Source organism: Polypterus senegalus, chromosome 10, assembly GCF_016835505.1.
Source record: "Polypterus senegalus isolate Bchr_013 chromosome 10, ASM1683550v1, whole genome shotgun sequence".
Classification (NCBI taxonomy): domain Eukaryota; kingdom Metazoa; phylum Chordata; class Cladistia; order Polypteriformes; family Polypteridae; genus Polypterus; species Polypterus senegalus.
Genome location: NC_053163.1, coordinates 125256370 through 125277832, shown reverse-complemented (window position 1 = coordinate 125277832; position 21463 = coordinate 125256370). Strand labels below are relative to the sequence as shown.

At 38.2% G+C, this 21463-nt stretch overlaps 1 protein-coding gene across 2 annotated transcripts in view; it reads left to right on the top strand.

Moving 5' to 3' along the window:
* The window catches only part of ammecr1 (AMMECR nuclear protein 1), a 146136-nt gene extending 125388 nt beyond the window's left edge, over positions 1-20748 (top strand). For both annotated transcript variants that reach the window (XM_039766530.1, XM_039766531.1), the window contains one exon: positions 16824-20748. In XM_039766530.1, the coding sequence (XP_039622464.1) occupies positions 16824-16941 (118 nt within the window). In that variant the 3' untranslated portion in view covers positions 16942-20748. The remainder of the gene's footprint in view (positions 1-16823) is intronic.
* Positions 20749-21463: the final 715 nt, after the last annotated feature.

The window sequence follows — 21463 nt, the reverse complement described above, 5'->3', positions numbered from 1 at the left end:
GCCCCCCTCATGTGCTTTATTATTGCTTACATGTCACTTGAACTAATTGCCAGACTTGTCTTTAGTTCAGTAAAATATGTAGGCAGTAGGCTAAAATGTAGGTGACTGTGCTCAATTCTTTTTGAGAAATGTGAACAGTATTTTAGAAAGACAACCTCACATATTATTTTTACCAGGCAAGTCTACATGGGATTCATCCTTTACAGCTTATGTTAACTCTCATTACCCCTCTTTGCCTCAGATTTTGTTTTATGTGATAATTAAAAGCCAACCACCATACAAGTGCATTTCTTTCTTTCTTTCTTTCTTTCTTTCTTTCTTTCTTTCTTTCTTTCTTTCTTTCTTTCTTTCTTTCTTTCTTTCTTTCTTTCTTTCTTTCTTTCTTATTCCTGTCTGTATAAATGTCTAACAATATTTGACCTCCTCTTTTTTTAGAACTGCAACATAAAGAATGACTTTCAAAAATGCAAAAGATTCAAGCATCTTATAAACTGTAAATACATAAAATGTGTGTTTGTATTTATGTAGAGGGGCCTCCAAACATTCCCAGAGTCAGTTAATAGCATGGGAGTTTGGTGTAGTTATCGACTTGATCAAGTATGTATTTCTATCATTTATTCTATAATAGTTCACATGCTTTAGGCAATTTTTTTTCTTCTCCAAGACGTAAAAAGCATGTCATCAAGACAATGTGGTGTAGCGGGTCCACAGCTCACGTCAAAAAGGCCACTTTTTAAATCGCTGCACTCGCGGCTTAGCAAGGGGGCGTGGTGTGTATGTGGCCAAGCGGTTCCCGAGGAATCCGTGATGCGGGCGGTTCTCACTTAAGTGCACAGGTGAGGAGTCATCCACATCCGTGATTGTTTCCGAGAGCTACTGACTGCCACAGCTGATCCACATCTCCGTAATAAATAGAAGCGCGAGGCGGCTAGCAGGGGTTGATAAAGAAAGAAAGATGGAGGTTAAGGTGAAGAAGACGGCAGGAAGCAGGAAGGAAAAAGCTGGGGCAGGAGAAAAGAAAAACGAGTGAGCGCAGGCTCGCGCTGATAACAAGCATCTGGGAGAGGGCAGCTTGAGTGGGGTATTTTGCCAGCACCCGAGGGCCAATGGTAGTGGTCACTCCTGCCGAGTGCTTGTTGGGAACAGGATTGACCAAGAGAAGATTGGCTTGCCACGGAAGGCAGCGGGAGTCGGAAATTTGGAATAGAATCTCCAGTGTGAGCGTCCTGACCATTGGGGGAAAGCCAAGTCTTGGTCTGTTAGGGGCTAAACGAAGACCAGACCAGTCGAGTAGAGCAAAGGTGGTCAACTGCATGTAGGGTGACTCCCCTGGTGCACTGCCTGGATGGGAGAAGCAGGGGAGTCACCAGTAAAAGAAGGCACCGTGTTTTGTGTTTCCAGCCATTGTTTTAACTTCGTTGTTTTTTTTTAAAGGATGTTTTTTTTTTTTGAATGGATTTTAACCTTCACCTTTTTCACCTGGTTTTATGAATTATTTGCGAAATTGAAAAGCACTACAGTATTTATTTGAACACTTGTTTTGTTGGTTTTTAATAAAAGCACTTTTTCACTTTAAAGCGAAAATTCTATTTTGGATTCATCCATTAATAGATCATTCTTCAGTAGCCTTCTGGCTACTAGTCATTAGCTAACTTTAGATGGGCAGCAATGTTGTTCTATTTTCACCCCTCCTTGATGGTGGACATTGACTAATGCAAGAGAGGCTTTTGGATCCTTAGATTTTACCCTTGTTCTTTGTGATCTCTTGGAATATATTATACCCCTTGCTCTAGAGTGATCTTTGTTGGTTGACCACACCTAAAGTGGGTAATAATGGTGTTATTTTGCTCCATGTGTACATGTTCTGCACTGATAGTGAACGGGAGGAGTCCAAACTCTTTAGAAATGGATTTGTAACCTTTTTCCAGCTTGTCCACCATTGATCTAGACATGAAAGACTTCCACAAATCTTTGTGGTGAAGATCAGACTTTGAAAGTGAAGACCCATATTTATGTTTGTTAAATAGGACAGGACATCCCACATTCACATCTGATTGTCATTTCACTGTGTGAACCACCTGACTTGAATTTCCACTTTTCAAAGAACTGATAATCCTAGAGGTTCAAATACTTTCTTCATACCCAAATATGTAACATTGAATTGTTTTCCTCAATAAATAAATGAGCAAGTATTAAATATTGGCACTACTAGCTTAATTGGGTTCTGTCTAATTTAAGGACTTGCATCAAAATCTGATCACATTTTTGGTCATATTAATATATATTTTTAAAAGGTTCACAGGCTTTTTCTAGTACCCCTTTATACACATACAGTAATACCATTAAACAACCTAAAAGTGCACAACAATGCCTTATTTAACAAAACAAAAAAACGCATTTATAGCACTAGAGACCTCCTTTGGGTGTATATGTGTTTTTATAAGTGGATGTGTGATTTGTGATGGGCTGCCATCCCATGCAAGACCAGTTCCTGCAAGAAAACATTTGTGTGGGGTTTAGGAGGAGTTGGAGCAATTGTCATTTTAAGTTGTCGTTCCTTGTCAAAAATTGGCATATACAGCACAGTCAGGTCCATATGTATTTGGACAGTGGCACAATTTTCATAATTTTGACTCTGTACGTCACAACAATAGATTTGAAATAAATTAATCATTATGTGATTGAAGTGTAAGCTTTCAGCCTTAATTTAAGGGGGTTTACCAAAAATATTATATGAGCAGTTTAGGAATGACGGACATTTTTATACATGGTCCCCCTATTTTCAGGGGCTCAAAAGTATTTGGACAAACTAACAATCAAATATAATGATCATTTTCAATGTTTGGTTGAAAATCCTCAATGACTGCCTCAAGTCTAGAACCCATGACCATCTCCAAGTGTTGGGTTTCCACCCCACTGATGCTTTGCCAGGTCTTTACTGCAGCTATCTTCAGTTGCTTCTTGTTCGTTGGAATTTCTGCATTCAATTTTTTCTTCAGCAATTGAAATGCATGTCTAATGGGTTGAGGTCAGTTGATTGACTTGGCCGTAGAAGAATCTTCCACTGCTTTGCTTTGGAAAGCACTTGGTTTGCTTTCACATACAGTGGATGCAAAAGTTTGGGCAACCTTATTAATAGTCATTATTTTCCTGTATAAATCATATCATATCATATAGGAGACACACACAGTGATATTTGAGAAGTGAAATGAAGTTTATTGGATTTACAGAAAGTGTGCAATAATTGCTCAAACAATCAGGCAGGTGCATAAATTTGGGCACCACAAAAAGGAAATTAAATCAATATTTAGTAGATCCGCCTTTTGCAGAAATTACAGCCTCTAAACGCTTCCTGTAGGTTCCAATGAGAGTCTGGATTGTGGTTGAAGGTATTTTGGACCATTCCTCTTTACAAAACATCTCTAGTTCATTCAGGTTTGATGGCTTTCGCATGGACAGCTCTCTTTAACTCACACCACAGATTTTCAATTATATTCAGGTCTGGGGACTGAGATGGCCATTCCAGAACGTTGCACTTGTTCCTCTGCATGAATGCCTTAGTGGATTTTGGGCAGTGTTTCGGGTCGTTGTCTTGTTAAAGATCCAGCCCCGGCGCAGCTTCAGCTTTGTCACTGATTCCTGGACATTGGTCTCCAGAATCTGCTGATACTGAGTAAAATCCATGCGTCCCTCAACTTTGACAAGATTCCCAGTCCCTGCACTGGACACACAGCCCCACAGCATGATGGAACCACCACCATATTTTACTGTAGGTAGCAGGTGTTTTTCTTGGAATGCTGTGTTCTTTTTCCTCCATGCATAACACCCCTTGTTATGCCCAAATAACTCAATTTTAGTTTCATCAGTCCACAGCACCTTATTCCAAAATGAAGCTGGCTTGTCCAAATGTGCTTGAGCATACCTCAAGCGGCTCTGTTTGTGCTGTGGACGGAGAAAAGACTTCCTCTGCATCACTCTCACATACAGCATCTCCTTGTGTAAAGTGCCAATGGTTGAACGATGCACAGTGACTCCATCTGCTGCAAGATGATGTTGTAGGTCTTTGGTGCTGGTCTGTGGGTTGACTCTGACTGTTCTCACCATTCGTCGCTTCTGTCTATCCGAAATCTTTCTTGGTCTGCCACTTGAGCCTTAACTTGAACTGAGCCTGTGGTCTTCCATTTCCTCAATATGTTCCTAACTGTGGAAACAGACAGCTTAAATCTTTGGGACAGCTTTCTGTACCCTTCCCCTAAACCGTGATGGTGAACAATCTTTGTCTTCAGGTCATTTGAGAGTTGTTTTGTGACCCCCATGTTGCTACTCTTCAGAGAAAATTAAAGGAGGAGGGAAACTTACAATTGACCCCCTTAAATACTCCTTTCTCATTATAGGATTCACCTGTGTATGTAGGTCAGGGGTCACTGAGCTTACCAAGCCAATTTGAGTTCCAATAATTAGTTCTAAAAGTTTTGGAATCAATAAAATGACAACAGTGCCCAAATTTATGCACCTGCCTGATTTTGTTTGAACAATTATTGCACACTTTCTGTAAATCAAATAAACTTCATTTCACTTCTCAAATATCACTGTGTGTGTCTCCTATATGATATATTTAACTGACATTTTGTATCGTAACAACCAACGATTTATACAGGAAAATAATGATTATTAACAAGGTTGCCCAAACTTTTGCATCCCACTGTATGTTTTGGCTCATTGTCCATCTGTACTGTGAAGCATCATCCTATCAGTTCTGCTGCTTTTCAGAATTCATTCTGTTACTTCTGCCAGAAATCATATAATCAATAAACACTAGTGACTGACTTCCCTTTGCAGCCATGCATGATTATGCCCTAAATCTGCCTCAACCATGTTTCACAGATGATGTGGTGTTCATCGGATCATGACCTGTTTCTTCTCTGTACTCTTCTAATTCCATCTTTGTGGTATATTTTGCTCAAAGATTCCTTTGTCCAAAAAAATTTTTCCAGAACTGGACAGGTTTTAAAAAATGTTTTCTAGCAAAGTCTAATCTGTCCTTCCTATGCTTGAAGTTTACCAGTGGTTTGCACTTTCTGCTAAACCCTCTATATTTACTTTCTTTAAGTTTTCTCTTGATTGTAGACTTTGGCAATGATTGGTCTACCTCCTGCAGAGTGGTGTTCTTTTGGCTAAATGTTGTGAAGGGATTTTTCTTCACCAAGGAAAAAAAATCTGCGGCCTTCCAGCCTAGTTGTCTTCCATGATTGTTCAGGCCTTTTGGAGTTGCTTAGCTAACAAGTGAATTCCTTCTTTTTAAGAATGTTCCAGATGGTTGATTTGACCACTCCTGGTGTTTCTGCTGTCTTTCTAATGGGTTTGTTTTGTTTTCTCTGCCTAACAATGGATTGTTTTTACTTGCATGGACAGCTCTTTGGACCTCATATTGACAGTTCACAGTGACAGCTTCTAAATGCAAATTCCACACTTCTAATCAATTTGAGACATTTTACCTGCTTAACAGTTAATAAAATAATGTGGGAACTGCTCCCACCTGGCTATGGAACAGCTTGTCAGTCAAATGTCCAAATACTTTTGAGCCTCTGAAAATAGGGGGACCATGTATGAAAACATCTTGTCAATACTAAATGGCTCATACAGTAGTTTTGGTCTACACTTCAATTGTATAATGATTGCTTTATTTAAAATCCATTGTGGTGGTGTAGAGCCAAAATTATGAAAATTGTGTCACTGTCCAAATACCTATGGGACCTGAGTGTATCTTGTACTCAGTGCTGCCAGAGCAGGCCTTCACCATCACAGCCCTCAGCAGAATAAATTAGTTTGATTATGGATAGAAAGATGCATGTAAAAAGCATTAGGAATATATAGACTTTATACATACACATCATATTTCAGTATTACATATAAAAAAAAAAATCAAACAAGTTTTACTTAAGTGCCTGACTTTGAATACTGCCAGACTTGTCTGTTTGAAACTATAATTGTTTAGTTGCCTAATCAGAAGGCTCTGTGTGCTCTTCTCTTCATTTTAATTAGGTGCAATTATCAATTAGTACCTTCCACTGATTATAGGTCTTTTTTTCTCTGTATGGTTCTTATTGAGCTGGGATTGGCATGTTTAGGGTGGCTAGTGAAGAAACCTTTGGGACTACAACTAATCTGCAAATGAGATGCTCAATGATGTCTTTATGGATGTCTGGTTTAATTAAACCCTTGTCTAACAGAACCATTCAGCTTGTGGTTTCTGCCAAATACAGATACTTTTGTGAGGCCAAGGGGGTATTACAAAATTTATCAAATATGCAATGTTGTAATATTTGTCCATTAAAAGTCATTCTTGTTTTTTTTTTTTTTTGTTTTTTTTCTTCTTTCATAACACTTTGAAAAAGGATAGACGTTTTACAGTGAATAGGCACAGGTGTGACAGTGAATCAATTGTTTTCTGTATAGGACACTTTGTGATTTACACCTTCATCTGTTCTGTGAACCAGCTCCTATTATGGAAACTACTTCAACAAAGTTGCAAGAAAAACACCAAGGGAGATAAAATATCTTTTTATGAAAACACCATCACTGCAGTTCTTTTAGCAGAGAAAAAGGCTCCTTACAAGATCTTTTTAAGTTCTATTGGAGTATGCCTAAAGTGGCAAAAGAGAATTGGATTATGCTAGATCAGTAAATAATAGAAATCTCCTTCTGTTCAAGAAATTAATTACAGCACACTGCTGCAGTCTCAGATGTTGACATTTGCTAGCTAGCTAGTACCAATAACAGTGTAGAAAGTATAGTCATCTTCTTTTTAAATGTGAAATGATGCAAGATCCTTACTAAATGTCAGATAAATAGGCTACTGTAGCTCCCTGATCATACAGGTGGGAATTGCTAGGGACAACACAATATGATATCTTGGTACCTGAGTCATAAGAGAATATGGTGATTTGATTTTGTGATATATTGCAGTTTTGGGTGGGTTTGCTTTATCACCTCCGTTTAGAATTGTAATAGTTGTAAAAATAATTGGTCTATTACACCTTATCAGAGCAACCCTAGACTCGTACCATCTTGCTTTATATTTCTTTAAATAGGAGAAATTAATTTTAATATCTCCACATTTTTCAGAGTCAGACTAGGAATATTTGGTTACCGTACCATGAATAGACACAGATTCATAATCTGTCCTTTATGCTGCATAAGTAAGTAGTTAGATGAGCTGTTAGGTTCATAGTAGAGCTGTCAAGCAATAACTGACATCAGAACATTTAGATTTGTAATGCCCCACTTTTGTTTTAAGGCTGTTTGCTTCCTTTTGTTTTGCTTTCAGAGCTTCCAGCTCTCACATAGATGAGCTTTAATCCAGTCAGGACAGGAGCAGACAGAGTCTCTACAGAAGATGGAATATGATGAGAGATTTCAGTGGTGGTTTTGAGCTTCCTTTCTGTCATTTTTCCAGTCCTGCTAGCTGCAGCTGACGAGACCATACTAGTATTAACTTTTTTTGGAGTATTTGATTTTAATTTGACACTGCTTACAAATTTTAGGTTTCATACGAAGTTCTTCTTCGTAATAACATTGTGAAAATCCAAATGAACCTGAACAACTTAAATGTTGACAGAGCATTTGGCATGGTAACTGCTTACAGCAGTGCTACAATTTGTGGCACACATCTATTGGAATAGATTTTGTTATGCATATACTGATAACATGCATTACTTAAATAATGACTCAGCGCCTCGAATGATGAGACATAATTATCTCCTGTTCCTGACTTTATAAGCATGGCCTGTCAACAGACACAGTAGGGGCGAATGGGAAATGTTAAAAGTTTGTCTGGTGGTGAGTTAGAAATGACAGGAAGAATTAATGATACACGCATTGCAGTCTGTACTAACAAAACACATTCCCAAATGCATTGTTTGAGTGACAATAGTTTTGGATTGATGCACAGTTTGAAATAAAGTGAGGAGTAAATAATAATGCAAATGCCAAGTTGGTCTTGATAAGGAAATAAAGGGGTGGCTGACTAAGGACATGTTGTGAATGTTGTTGATGCATTATGAATGGAGAACTGAGAAATGATGATATTCTCCTATGAATACCGTACAACAGGGCGTGCTTTACCTATGGGAAATATATTTTTCATGCATCTTTCCTTTTCTGACTCCATTTATACATACTTGATTTTTGTATTGCTATCTTTACAGCTTATTTTAGACCCAGATATCTTCACTAAAGTTTGTTTAATTCATCACCTGTTTGACTCAGAATTAGGCATTGAACATTGCAATTCATGTTTTGAATCAGGCTTACCTTATTAAGAGACACTCATAAATTAAAAAAATAACTTCAAATCAGTGCACAAATACAAACATTTGACCATATGTTTTTGTAAGCTCTTTCTTTTATTAAAATACTAGCAAAATACCCACGCTTCGCAGCGGAGAAGTAGTGTGTTAAAGAAGTAATGAAAAAGAAAAGGAAACATTTTAATAATAATGTAACATGATTGGCAATATAATTGTTTTGTCATTGTCATGAGTGTTGCTGGCATATATATATATATATATATATATATATATATATATATATATATATATACACACATAATGCTTTTTTTTTTTTTTTTAATTTAAAAGGGTTTTAGTCGTGACAGAATCAAATAATAGACATGGACATGAATATTGTAAACTCAAGCTCTTTTAATTTCTGAAAAAAAAATGCATTTAAACTGCATTTCATTTCAAAACAGAAACAAAAATATCATCCCTGGCTAAAATTGGGCAGACTTAAAAATAAAGTGGTATTTTAAGTACTTTAAGTACATTTTCAGTATGGTATTGTCTTTAAATAATAATAACAAAAATTTCAACATAAAGTGCAGGTTTTCTTCTTAAACAAATAAGGCAGAAACATAAAAGGTAATTTGACCAGCTTAACCTTTAAACTCTGAGTAACCTTAGCCAAAATTATTTTGCACATTAGGCTAAAACAGTGTGATCATTGAACATTTTGTAATTAGATGTAATTAGAATTACTAACAGTCACGGAAGTCCAATGATCCCCAGTAAGAGCCACAAAGTCCGCTTTCTGTAATGCATCTAATTTTGCTTGCTTTTCAGTGTCATAAAGCTGTTGAATTTTACTTGAAATAGTCTTTCGGCACGGCAGTTGGAAAGTTGGATCACCTGACGCTAACTGTAGCACATTTTCTAACCCCCTATGTTCCACCACTGTTAGTGGTCTACAGTCCAAAGCAATCCATTTTGCGAGAGAATTTGTAAGTTTGACCGATGTTGACTTACTAATTTTGGTCCTGAAGCCAGTCATTTCATCAGGTGTGGGTTGCTGACACCTTTTGTTGGTACTCAAACTTTTACTGCTAGTGCTAACAGCATACACAGTTTCTGTGCTCGCTGTAACATGTTTTGCATTTAGATGGTACCGTAAGGTTGAAGTGCTTCGGTAGTATGCAAACTCCTTTTTGCACAGTTTGCACAAAACCACGCTTTTATCAAGGCTTCCGTCGGGTAGTCTTTTGAAATGAAATTTGCCTCCGATCAGTCCTAGCAACGCGCTTTCTTACGACTCTTACATTTTTGTAGCTCTGATGTGTGCATCAATGTAATCGATGTACCAGGAAATCATGCATTGACTAAAATTCCCCTTTGCTTGGAATGCAAAGTGTGATTAAATGCGTTATTTTTTTTAAAGTGTTATGGAGTACATGCATCGAAGCTTCTCAGCTGTGCTTGTGCTAAGAAAAGGAAACATTTTAAAAATAACGTAACATGATTTTCAGTGTAATAGTTTTGTGACCGTTATGAGTGTTGCTTGCTGTCATCAAGTATTTGATTATCATTATTTCTTTCAATCAGGTTCGTATTTGGACGATGTGTTGTGTTCAAGTTATATTCCATGTTTGTCAACCGTTGTAAAGATAACAGGTTTCATTCATCGAAGTCTTCAAATCGGTACTCGTGAATGTAAGATGTTCAACAGGCATTCCCGGTATTAAGTTGTGCATTTGTCTGCGAATATTTAGCAGTAGCGTGTGTAGGAACTTAATTTAATCTTTTCCAGTCCTGCAAAGTCAGTTGACGTGAGCCGCTCAGACTACATGCATCGGAAGCTTCTCAGCTGTGCTCGTGCTATCTCGTGATGTCCACGGCTTTATTTAATATTAGCTAAGACCCGGCACTTAAAAGTTTCTTGCAACAGCAATTTTAACTCCGTTACAAAGTGATCCCAAGTCTCGTTTATACCTCGTGTCTTCTCGTTAAACTTGTATCTCGCGAATACCGTATTTGTCGTAGGCATGACAAACGGCAGCGGGAGTGTGTCTATACACTTAATTTAAACTTACGGTTCACACTGTGCTGTGTTTCCACAGTAGCTGCACTTATGAATATGCTTGTATGCGTCACTCGCTTCATAATCTTTTGCTGCCTTCTCAATTGTGAAATGCGTTTTTTGTTCAGCGCTCTTTGGAGCTCTTCCTTGTTCTCTACGTACTTACATAGGAGGCGTGATGATGCAACACGCAACTTCGACTCCCACGGCCATCGACCTGCAGTCTATTACAGTATATTGATGAAAATAAGTTCCAGTTATGACCATTACGTGTAGAATTTCGAAATGAAACCTGCCCAGCTTTTGTAAGTAAGCCGTAAGGAATGAGCCTGCCAAATTTCAGCCTTCTACCTACACGGGAAGTTGGAGAATTAGTGATGAGTGAGTGAGTCAGTCAGTCAGTGAGGACTTTGCCTTTTATTAGTATAGACTAGTATATATTAACATAAAATATTTACACTGCAGTAAGCAGTAAGATGTGTTGCATGTTGATTTGCACACGCAAATAAGGATCCTACTGTACATGTTACAGTAAAAACCCTTTTAAACCTATAATATATAGTTACTCAAGTGCAAAGCCATTAATTTAATCTTTTTCTGAGTTAACATCAAACATTGCTTCAATAATGACTGCCCTTTTATTTCCTGCTTGAATGCCTTGCTGATCCATTAACTACGGATGCTGACTGGATCTATGAAAAATGTATAATGTTATATTTCCTTTTTAGAAAAATGAGTATTGACACTCTGTATGCAATATTCCTTGCAGCTGAACACACTCAATCACTATGTACAGATACAGCAGATACAGACATTTTATTTAACCAGAAAAACAAGCACTGGGAATGTGGCCGCTTTTTCTCTCCACCATACTAAAGTACTGTACTGCTGCTGCAAAATCCACAGCTGCATTATTTCTCGTTACTGTAATCTACCCTTTCTCCTGCATTCAGTATCAGTCCTACGTGTACAGTAATCCCTCCTCGATCGTGGGGGTTGTGTTCCAGAACCCCCCTCGAAAGGTGAAAATCCGTGAAGTAAAAACCATATGTTCATATATTTTTATATATTTTAAGCCCTTATAAACTCTCCCACACTATTATAAACATTTCTCACATAGTTATACAGCATAAACCCTTTGTATTAGATTAGATATTAGGTAAGGTTAGGTAATATTAGGACTGGGCAGTCTAATGGTCTAGAATCCCTACAGATTTTTTTTTCTCCAGCCGTCTGGAGGTTTTTTTTGTTTTTTCTGTCCACCCTGGCTATTGGACCTTACTCTTATTCTATGTTAATTAATGTTGACTTATATTATTTTCTTATTGTGTCTTTTATTTTTCTATTCTTTATTATGTAAAGCACTTTGAGCTACTGTTTGTATGAAAATGTGCTATATAAATAAATGTTGCTGTTGTAAGATTCGTTGAAATTATGTATGTAAACACACTGTTTATATACAGTAACACCTAAATATTATTTTAAAGATATCGAGTGTCTCCGATATCTCACATGTTACAGCCATTACGACAGACAGGCCACCAACAATAAATATGTACAATGCAAGAAAAATTGTATACAGTAAAATTTGTGTACAGTGACACTATACATAAGTACGTGCACTAAGTACTGTACGTAGAAAATTAATTATGATTGCTCACCAACAATGACACAACGACTTGTCTGATAACGATGAGTTTAGTTTTAATGCACAACAAAGGAGAGCGTTACAGCTCTTCTAAAGCAGCCTCTTCAGGTGACTGTGTAGCATTGCCGCTGTTCTTCTTCTGGCAGTCTTCAATCCAAATCCCTAAAGCAGATTCCATCCAGACTACCGCCTTATTATATCCACTTACAACTCATTTTGCTCCCTGGTTAAAGGACACTGCGGCTGTAGATCTTATATTCTTTTCCTCCTTTTTAAATAAAAAGAATTGTGTACTCATTGATGCCGTAATGGTGTTCTGCAGCAGTGTAGCTGTTCCCTTTCTTCAACATATCCAAAACTTTTACCCTTTCGGCAATCGTTAGCATCTTCCATTGGCGTTTGGGCACGGCCCCTGAAGCAGTAGCAGGAGCAGATTGTTTTGGAGCCATAACAAGGGGCATGACTGTGCACAAAGATAAACACAAAAGAGCACAAAAGTTAACTTTTTACGCAGTGAAACACATTGATACCGAATGAGCGAGACGAGACTTCCTGGTTAACGCAGCGGAATCAAATTCGGCGCTCCGTCACTGAGCCAATCAGCACACAGGAACTTGACTGCGTTCTCTGATTGGGTAGCTTCTCAGCCATCTGCCAATAGAGTCCTTTGTATGAAATCAACTGGGCAAACCAACTGAGGTAGCATGTACAGGAAGTAAAAAGACCCATTGTCCGCAGAAACCCGTGAAGCAGCGAAAAATTTGCGTTATATATTTAGATATGCTTACATATAAAATCAGCGATAGAGTGAAGCTGCGAAAGTCGAAGCGCGATATAGCGAGGGATTACTGTATCAGTGTTTCACACACTTATCCTCACATCCACTGCTCATGAGAGCTGCAGTAACTAACATGCTGCTCACAGTAGTGTTTGACTGTATTATGAGGTCCGTTCCAATACAGTAAGGTTGTGCTTTGGCAGAACCTAAGCAATTTGAAAATATGCTTATGGATGAGGTGGCGCTTCTATGAAACTTCTTTATGTTGCTGTTAGTTGGACTCATCAGAGAATGCAATTCACTAAATTAACAACAACAACATTTATTTATATAGCACGTTTTCATAAAAATTATGTAGCTCAAAGTGCTTTACAAGATGAAAAAAGAAATGTATAACAATAAGATTAGGCAATACTAAATAACAAATAATAAAATAAGGTCTGATGGCCTTGAGGACTGATAAAACAAGTAAAGCTCCAGAAGGGTGGAGAAAAAAAAAAAAAATCTGCTGGGGTTCCAAGACCACCCAGCCCCCACTTGGTTTGTGGCTCCAGCCAGGAGATCTCTGTTTAATGCATGAAACACAAGAAAAAAACTAAAACAAAAAAAGGTTAATGAATGGTAATGTTTGTCCCTCTTCTGGTCAGTTGTGAAATTGCAAGTCTTTATTCTTCAAGCTTTTCTAGTTAATTGATGCTGTTCTTTTGCGTGGTGGTTTTGCTTTTATTCCGGTTGGGCAGAAGAGGTGGTGGTATGGCGGCAGTGAGGGAAGGCTTGGATTTGGAGCTCCTCTATGATACAGAGGGAAATGGATACTTTGTTACCAAATGGGGTGAGCCTAATGTAGCTAGTTAGCCAATGAATGTTAAGTGTAGGAGTGCACATGTGTTAGCCTACATGTGCTGGTTTGCTTAATAGTTGTATTGTGATTGCAATGTTTTCCCTACTTTGAGTGTTAACTTATTGGCAGCCTAATCTGTTTTAAGTGCTAATTTCTCTGTGTACCCTTTTCTGATTGATTTATTTAGATTATATGCAGGCTACAATAACAAGTGTTATTTATGAGTCATTATGATTATGGTTAACACAGAAATGTCTTGAGAAACATTTGTGTTTCATCTTAAGTAATTTTAAAATTAGAATCTGGGTCATAAGTTAGCTGAATGATGAATCGAACAAATGGAATACTGGTATAAACTGTTAAAGAGAAAGTACCCTTCCAAAATAAAGAATAAAATGAACGCAAATTAAGTTCAAGAAAATGAGTTCCTTACAACCCAGTGTGTCCACATAGATGTTACATATGCTGAGTCATGAAGTACAGTTGGGCAGGTCTATTGACTCCAGTTGATCTCAGCCTTGATTCTCCATTGTTAAGCTACCAGGTTTCACACACTTCTCTTGCATTTTTCAGATTAAATGCCCTGAATTTTTTAACAGAGCCCCGGGGTTTAGGAAATGTTTACCCCATACTTGACCTTTGCCTACCTATCCTTCATAGAAACATTTACAGGAAGTGTACTGGACAAGTTCTGCATTGGGAATGTGACTGTGGACAAAAACATTTGGGTTTTCCCAAACCAGAAAACCTGGATGACCAGCCAGTTCCGTAAACTTCTCAGAGACCGTGACGCTGCCTTCAAGTCAGGTGACAGAGCTCTATACAGGGCTCCCCGAGCCGCTCTGAAAAGCGGAATTAAAAAAGCCAAGATGGTCCATAAAAGGAGCATTGAGTCCCACCTGTCCAGCCACAATACACGGGAGGTGTGGCAGGGAATACAAAACATCACAAACTACAGAGGCTATGATGCAACAATAGGAGATCTGAGTGCGTCACTAGCAGAGGAGCTAAACTGCTTCTTTGCTCACTTTGAATGATCACAACAGCAGCACAGCCCTGCTCCCACCCTTCCTGCACTTCTCCACTCACTGTAAAGGAGCACGATGTCATATGGGTGCTCCTGGTAGTGAACCCCAAGGAGGCTGCCGGTCCAGATGGAGTGCCTGGTAGGGTGCTCAGAGTGTGTGCCCACCCCGCTCACCTTTACCTTTATCAAAATCTTCAACCTCTCCCTAGCCCAGGCAGTCATTACATCCTACCTAAAATCAGCCACAATCATTCCAGTGCCGAAGAACTCTCCCATCACCAGCCTAAATGATTATCGCCCTGTGGCCCTCACTCCATCATGAAGTGCTTCAAGAGACTGGTTCTGCAGCACATCAAGGACTATCTCCTCCAAGACTTCGATCCCTACCAATTCGCATATCGCACAAACCGATCCACAGAGGACGCCATTACTGTAGCTCTCCACTCTGTGCTGAGCCATCTGGAGTAGCAGCAGAGCTACGTCCGGATGCTGTTTGTGGATTACAGCTCAGCTTTTAATACAATAATTCCTGACATTCTCATCACCAAACTGGTCACTCTTGGCCTCCCCCCTCTCACATGTGTCTGGATAAAAGACTTTCTTACTAACCAGCTCCAGACTGAGACTCGGACCCCACCAATCCTCCATTCACACACTGAACACCGGCACCCCACAAGGCTGTGTGCTGAGCCCCCTTCTGTACTGCCTCTACACTCACGTCTGCAGTCTGGCCCACAACAACAACCTCATTGTCAAGTTTGCTGATGACACCACAGTGGTCGGACTCATCTCAAAGGGAGATGAGGCAGCTTACAGAGAGGAGGTCCTGAAGTTGGCAGCCTGGTGTTCAAAAAACAATCTGGCTCTGAACACCAGAAAAACCAAGGAGATCATTGTCGACTTCAGGAGGCACAGCACCGACCTAGCCCCCCTTTACATCAACGGCGAGTGTGTGGAGAGTAAGTCCACACCTTCCGGTTTCTTGGCGTCCTTATCTCTGCTGACATATCCTGGACAGACAACATCACAGCAGTCATCAAAAGGGCTCAGCAGCAGTTACACTTCCTGAGGGTCCTCAGAAAGCACAACCTAGACTCCAACCTGCTACTGACCTTCTACTGCTCGTCCATTGAGAGCCTGCTGACGTATTGTATCACAGCATGGTACGGTAGCTGCACCATGGCAGACAGGGAGAGGCTTCAGCGAGTAGTAAAGGCAGCACAGAAGATCATTGGCTGCCCTCTCCCCTCCTTGATGGATATTTGCACCTCCCGCTGCCTCAGCAGAGTAAAAAACATCATCAAGGACAGCTCCCACCCTGGCTCTGATCTGTTTGACCTGCTGCCCTCAGGGAGGCGCTACAGGTGCATCACAACAAAGACAAACAGACTCAAGAACAGTTTTTTCCCAAAAGCCATAACCATTCTAAACTCACACATGCACGGACTACACACTGTATTGTGCAATATTTAAATTATGTGCAATAACCCAACAGTGCAATAGTTATTTATTCTTTCCAGTATTTAAATAATGTGCAATAATTCGGTTTAGTTATTATTCTTCCCATTTGTATATAGCGTTGCAGAACTTTTTTTGCAACTTTTTGCACCATTTGTTTATTTACTTGTTGTGTACTACATATGTCTGCACTGAATGAGCTGCTTTTAATCTCATTGTACATGTGTATAGTGACAATAAAAGGCATTCATTCATTCATATTCAGATACTTGAGGTATACACTGGAGAATATACAGGAGTTTAATGTTCAAAATTGGGTTTACAATTTTTCTAGTTTTACTGTGTGTGTGTTTTATATACAGTTGTGTATTTTACAAAGTCAATTTTAATTTGAGTTACAATAGTTTGGTTTGAGAGTGATTGTTCAAGTTCTCTTTTATTCATTTAAATCATTGTACTGTTATTTGTTTAGTGACAGTCTTTTTGGCCGCTCTTGTACAACAGCTTTAGTTGAATCATAGTCAGTGCTAATCATATCAGAAAGTACAAACAGAAGGCAAAATAGATTTTTTGCTTTGGAGAGGTTTGCTTTAAAGGAATGGTTTCCTTATACCCTCTTTAACTTGTCTGTTTGCCACTAATGCTGCTCATTTTGTTATTCTTTAAAATATACTACAAAGTCTTAACATAATGCCTTCCTTTGTGTTTCTTTTTATAGATATCGTAGCGAAAAGATGACAATGAGCTACTCTGATTATCTTGGACACCGCCAACCCCACCATCTCTACCAGAATGGCATCGGGCACCCTCTCCCACCCTACAACCATTATTCCTGACAGTGAGCCGCATGACCAATCACTGGACCTCTCCGCGGACCTCTTTCCAGGAGAACCTGCCCCTACCTGGTCTAGTTATCTGTACTATTGTACAATTTTATGATGATTGTTTCCGTTGCCATGCATGAGTTACAGCACCTCGGCATGGCAACGGATGCAACGCAGACATATATATTATGGAAAAAAAAGTTGCTGCTTTTTTTTTTTATTTTTATTTTAAGTACTGAGTTTTTGCAGCATATATAATCCCCTTTCATGGAAAGACAAAAAAAAATATAATCCGAATCAGGTTATTATGTCTGTGGATGGAAGAAAGTTGAATAAGGTTAAAATACTTGTTTTTAGTGTGTAAGTTTAGGCTAGAAAGTATTAGTTAGGATCTCTCATTTAATCTTATTTCTTGACCACATGGAATTTTAACCCTTCTTCCATACTATATGCAATCTCCTAGCAGAACAATGTAGTTTGCCTTGTTTTCTTGTGTGTTTTTGCAATTTAAAATTTGATTTCCTCTTACTGTGTAATTAGGAGCGTATTGTAAATGTCTGGTTTTTGTGTGCTAGGTTTGCCCACTGTACCTCATTTATCATGAAGGAGAAAAAAAATCTCACCCAGATGGCATGACTCAAGCTAAATGCTGTCTTCATTTAGGGTTGCCAACAAGAAATAATGTTACGGGAGAGCAAATTAACAAGCCCGTCTGTCATAGGTTGGATTATCCAAGTTAAACATTTTTCTTCAAAACACCAGTGCTTGAACACTTCATACCATCTTGTCACATTTTAAACATGACGTGACCGTTATTCCTTCTTTTTTCGCCCCACCACATCATATTTGAGGGGGAAAATAGTAATCATTTCCGTTCATTTTTTTTCTTTTTAATATCCTGATATACTTTTACTAATACCAATGTAACAACACATTTCTTTGTGTTATGCAGAATTTGTCAAAACAAGTGTGAGCTTCCAGCACTTTTTTTGATTTTGCTGTTTATGGTTAGCATGAGTTGGCTGTGAGTGTCTTATCCCCCCTCACCTTTTTAAAAACAAATATCTTGTTCTTTGTTTTATTTTAAATTTATTTCCACATTGTGACCAACCAGACTAGGCATCCAAATCTGGGACCATAGGATTTACTAAGTTGTGTCACTGAATTTGCAGACGGGCATTTACTAGAAAGCTAATAGTTATTCAGTTTGAATTAGTTCTGCGTTTTAAACCCATTTAAGTTTCAGGTCTTTATGCACATACGTACAACAACCTTTTTCCCTCAATGACTGCCAGGTGTTTAAGCTGGAATGCTAGAAGCTAAGGACATTTGATAGCGTCTACACACACTTGATGAACATTATTGACATCACTGGAGAAAACTGGATCATCTATGTACTGTTTTTTTTTTGTTTTTTTTTTTTTACTTTTTTCCACATGAACACTAATAATAAAATGTGGTCCTGCTACCTTGAACATCCTTGTCACACTGTAAGCTATTAGGTGTGCCATGACAAACTTTCCCAGTGAAAGTCAGCCAGAGACCAAGTGGCACAGTGACCCAGATATGGCAAGAGAGAGAACTAGAATGCTTTTAACAGTTACTGATGTGTCACATGAATTTAGGTTTGGGGTGAATATGTCAGGTCAACATTGTAACATCTTAACAACAAATGATGAAGACTTGAAGTAATAATCTATTCATAGAGAACAATGATTTTATCAAAAGGGCAGTCCTCATATTAGATTCTCACCTAAAATGTTTACCACTCTGCACTTGGCTTATTCACCTCCAAACAAAAGAGTGACTTTTAAGTAGTAAGGGCTTTTGGGATTCCATCCACAGCAATCCTAGAGTTGAATTTGGACCTGTTGTTTTGCCTTAATCTTTCATATAACATGAAATAATAAATACATTTGAGGCCAGAAGGGCTATGCTGAATGCTTTTGACGTCTAATAACTTGATTTGTACCAAACACGGTGACTTTAAAGACTGTGTTTTTCATGGTCACAAAGCACTCCCGCATAGGTCTGTTTTGGTTTCAAAAATTAGCACAAAGTCAATTTTGTCTGCTGCAAAAATCAAATAACTAGTATTTGGTTAATTCCTTTAAAAGCAAATTGTATACTTTTTTTGGTTTTGCCTCGGGATACTCATCCTTCTGCTAAAAATTATAGAAAACAATTATATGGTGCTATAGACCTCCTGTTGGGCGTGGGGAGGGGGACCCACATGACTGGTCATGCGGACTCATTAATCATATCAAAAAAAATCCTTGATATATGCAGATCTGTTTTACAGGTGTTTCTTACCAGTGTAACAATGATCGTGTGAGAAAAAAAAAATGACAGAAAAAAATCCTGCAGGTTTGAAAGGACAAGGAAAGCAGTTCTTCCCCTCCATGGCCTGGGGGAAATGGCATAGTTTCCAGTTGTCTACTGTGGATAGCAGCAAACGAGTGTGTTCTTACTTTTATGTTTAGCTCTAACTAAAGCTGACTACAAAATAAGGGAGCATGCAGGTTTTGTGTGAGGGAATTTTGGTTTTTTTTTTTCTTCCCCTTTTTCATTTTTCCACCTGACCTTCAGACAACCATGCAAAGCACATGAGTGGGAATGAGATGAAATCAGGAGACTTGAGGTACTGATTGAGGTATCGTTCAAACCTACACAACAGTTACCAGCTGTCTTGTCAAAACTTCCACGTGCAAAGCAGAATTCTTTAGTCAGTGGAGGAGCGTAAAGCTACTATATGCAATTCCAGCTCCGGCTGATTATGGCAGCAGAACAGTTTCAGACTGCCCCTTGTGGGATCTTAGCTGATGCGTTCTTGCATGGTGCCTTGTTGTTTTTCTACATTTACAGAGTTGGAATGGTAGTGAGCCTGCCATTTGCATTGGAGTTGGGGTATACCTAAAAACTGACTTTAAAATGGTTTCCTAAACTGGATAGAATTCCTCATCGAAACAGCAAGTGCATGAAATCATTCCCAGAAATGAGTTGGGTTTATGCTGTAAGCCCCACACAGGCCGTCCCAGGCCTGCCGTCAGCCCAGAGCGACTTTTAGTCTTATCGAAAATGTAGACTGCTGCGCAATTTCTGCTCTGTAAAAATGCATCAATCTTTTGCTTAAGCAGTTTCTGCAGAAAAGAAATGTTTACGTAACCTTAAAGAATAAAGGGTTCACACTGACATTCCTAAAGTTCCCTTCGACAGGTTTGTCTGGAGCATATAGGCTACAATACCTTTGCATGTTAGATCGAACCAAAGATGCCTCCAGCCATGTCCAAATGCTGCTCTTCAAGTCTGCCCTCCTGTCCTTCCAAAACGCCCTGCAGGGTCAAACAGTAGAAGTTTTACTTTTCTTTAAATTGAGTTATTTTGTACAATTTTCAACTGTTTTTTGCTAGCAACCTGAAGAGAATTTTTTAAAAGTCAGGCGAAATCATGCTTGGCTTCATGCAGTTAAATAAAAGTTGCATTCTGTTTTATTTGTTAGATTATTTTTATTTTTTAATTATTTTACTTTTTTCTTTTTTTATATATAAATATATATACAAAGAAAACCCCATAGTGTGCCTCTTAGAATTATGGGTTTCTTAATGTCTTTTTTTTTTGTTTGTTTTATTTTTTTTTCCTAAAAACCAGCATTGATACTTTATATTTAAAGATGTGTTGATCATTATTTTTATTGTCATTAAAGGAAAAACCCAGTAGCTATACACAATCGCACTGAGAGGAAATAAAACCTACAAAATAACCTTGTTTGGAACTTTTTTTGTATAAAAAAAATAAAAATACATAAAATTATTAAATATATGACTGTTTTTATATTCAAGCTGATTCTTTTCAGAATATTTTGGATCTAGTTTCTAAGTTATTTTAGTGGTTTTATATTTTGAAAAATTAAACTATGTTGGAATGAGTCACAACAGAAGGAGCTGTGGTGATACTTTGGGTTCAAGGCTACCTGGTGTAGCTTTTGGCCTTTTGTTTTTCTTTATAGTAAGTTGAACCTAAATGAAACATATAAATGGAAAAAAAAAAAACTTCCTATAAAACTAGATCCTTATTACTTCCACATTTAAATGCTGGTAGTGTTAAAAAAAAAATATATATAAAAAAAAACTGAATGGATGTTTTTATGATATTAAAAATGATGGAAAACACGTATAATGAAAGGTTATCAGTGGGTGTGTATGAATGATATTGTAATTTTAAACACTATTGTTGTTACCTTCTAAAACCATTTATCCAATAAAAAAGAAAAACAAAAATGGAAGATAACATTTGGGTTTACTTATTTTATTCTGTCTGCTTATGTTGCTTAGTCAAGGATTCAAAGATGTATTCAGTTTATCTCTGAAATGATTATTGTTGTTGTTGGCAAGTAACCTCTCAGACACCTTTTGGTTTCTATCAGGTCACTTGTTTATTTTACATTTGAAGAAGGAGAAAGAAGAGGAGTAAAGTCACAGAGATGGAAGAGTCACTCAGACAGACAGGTCAGTGCTGATAGCCAAAGGCAAGAAGG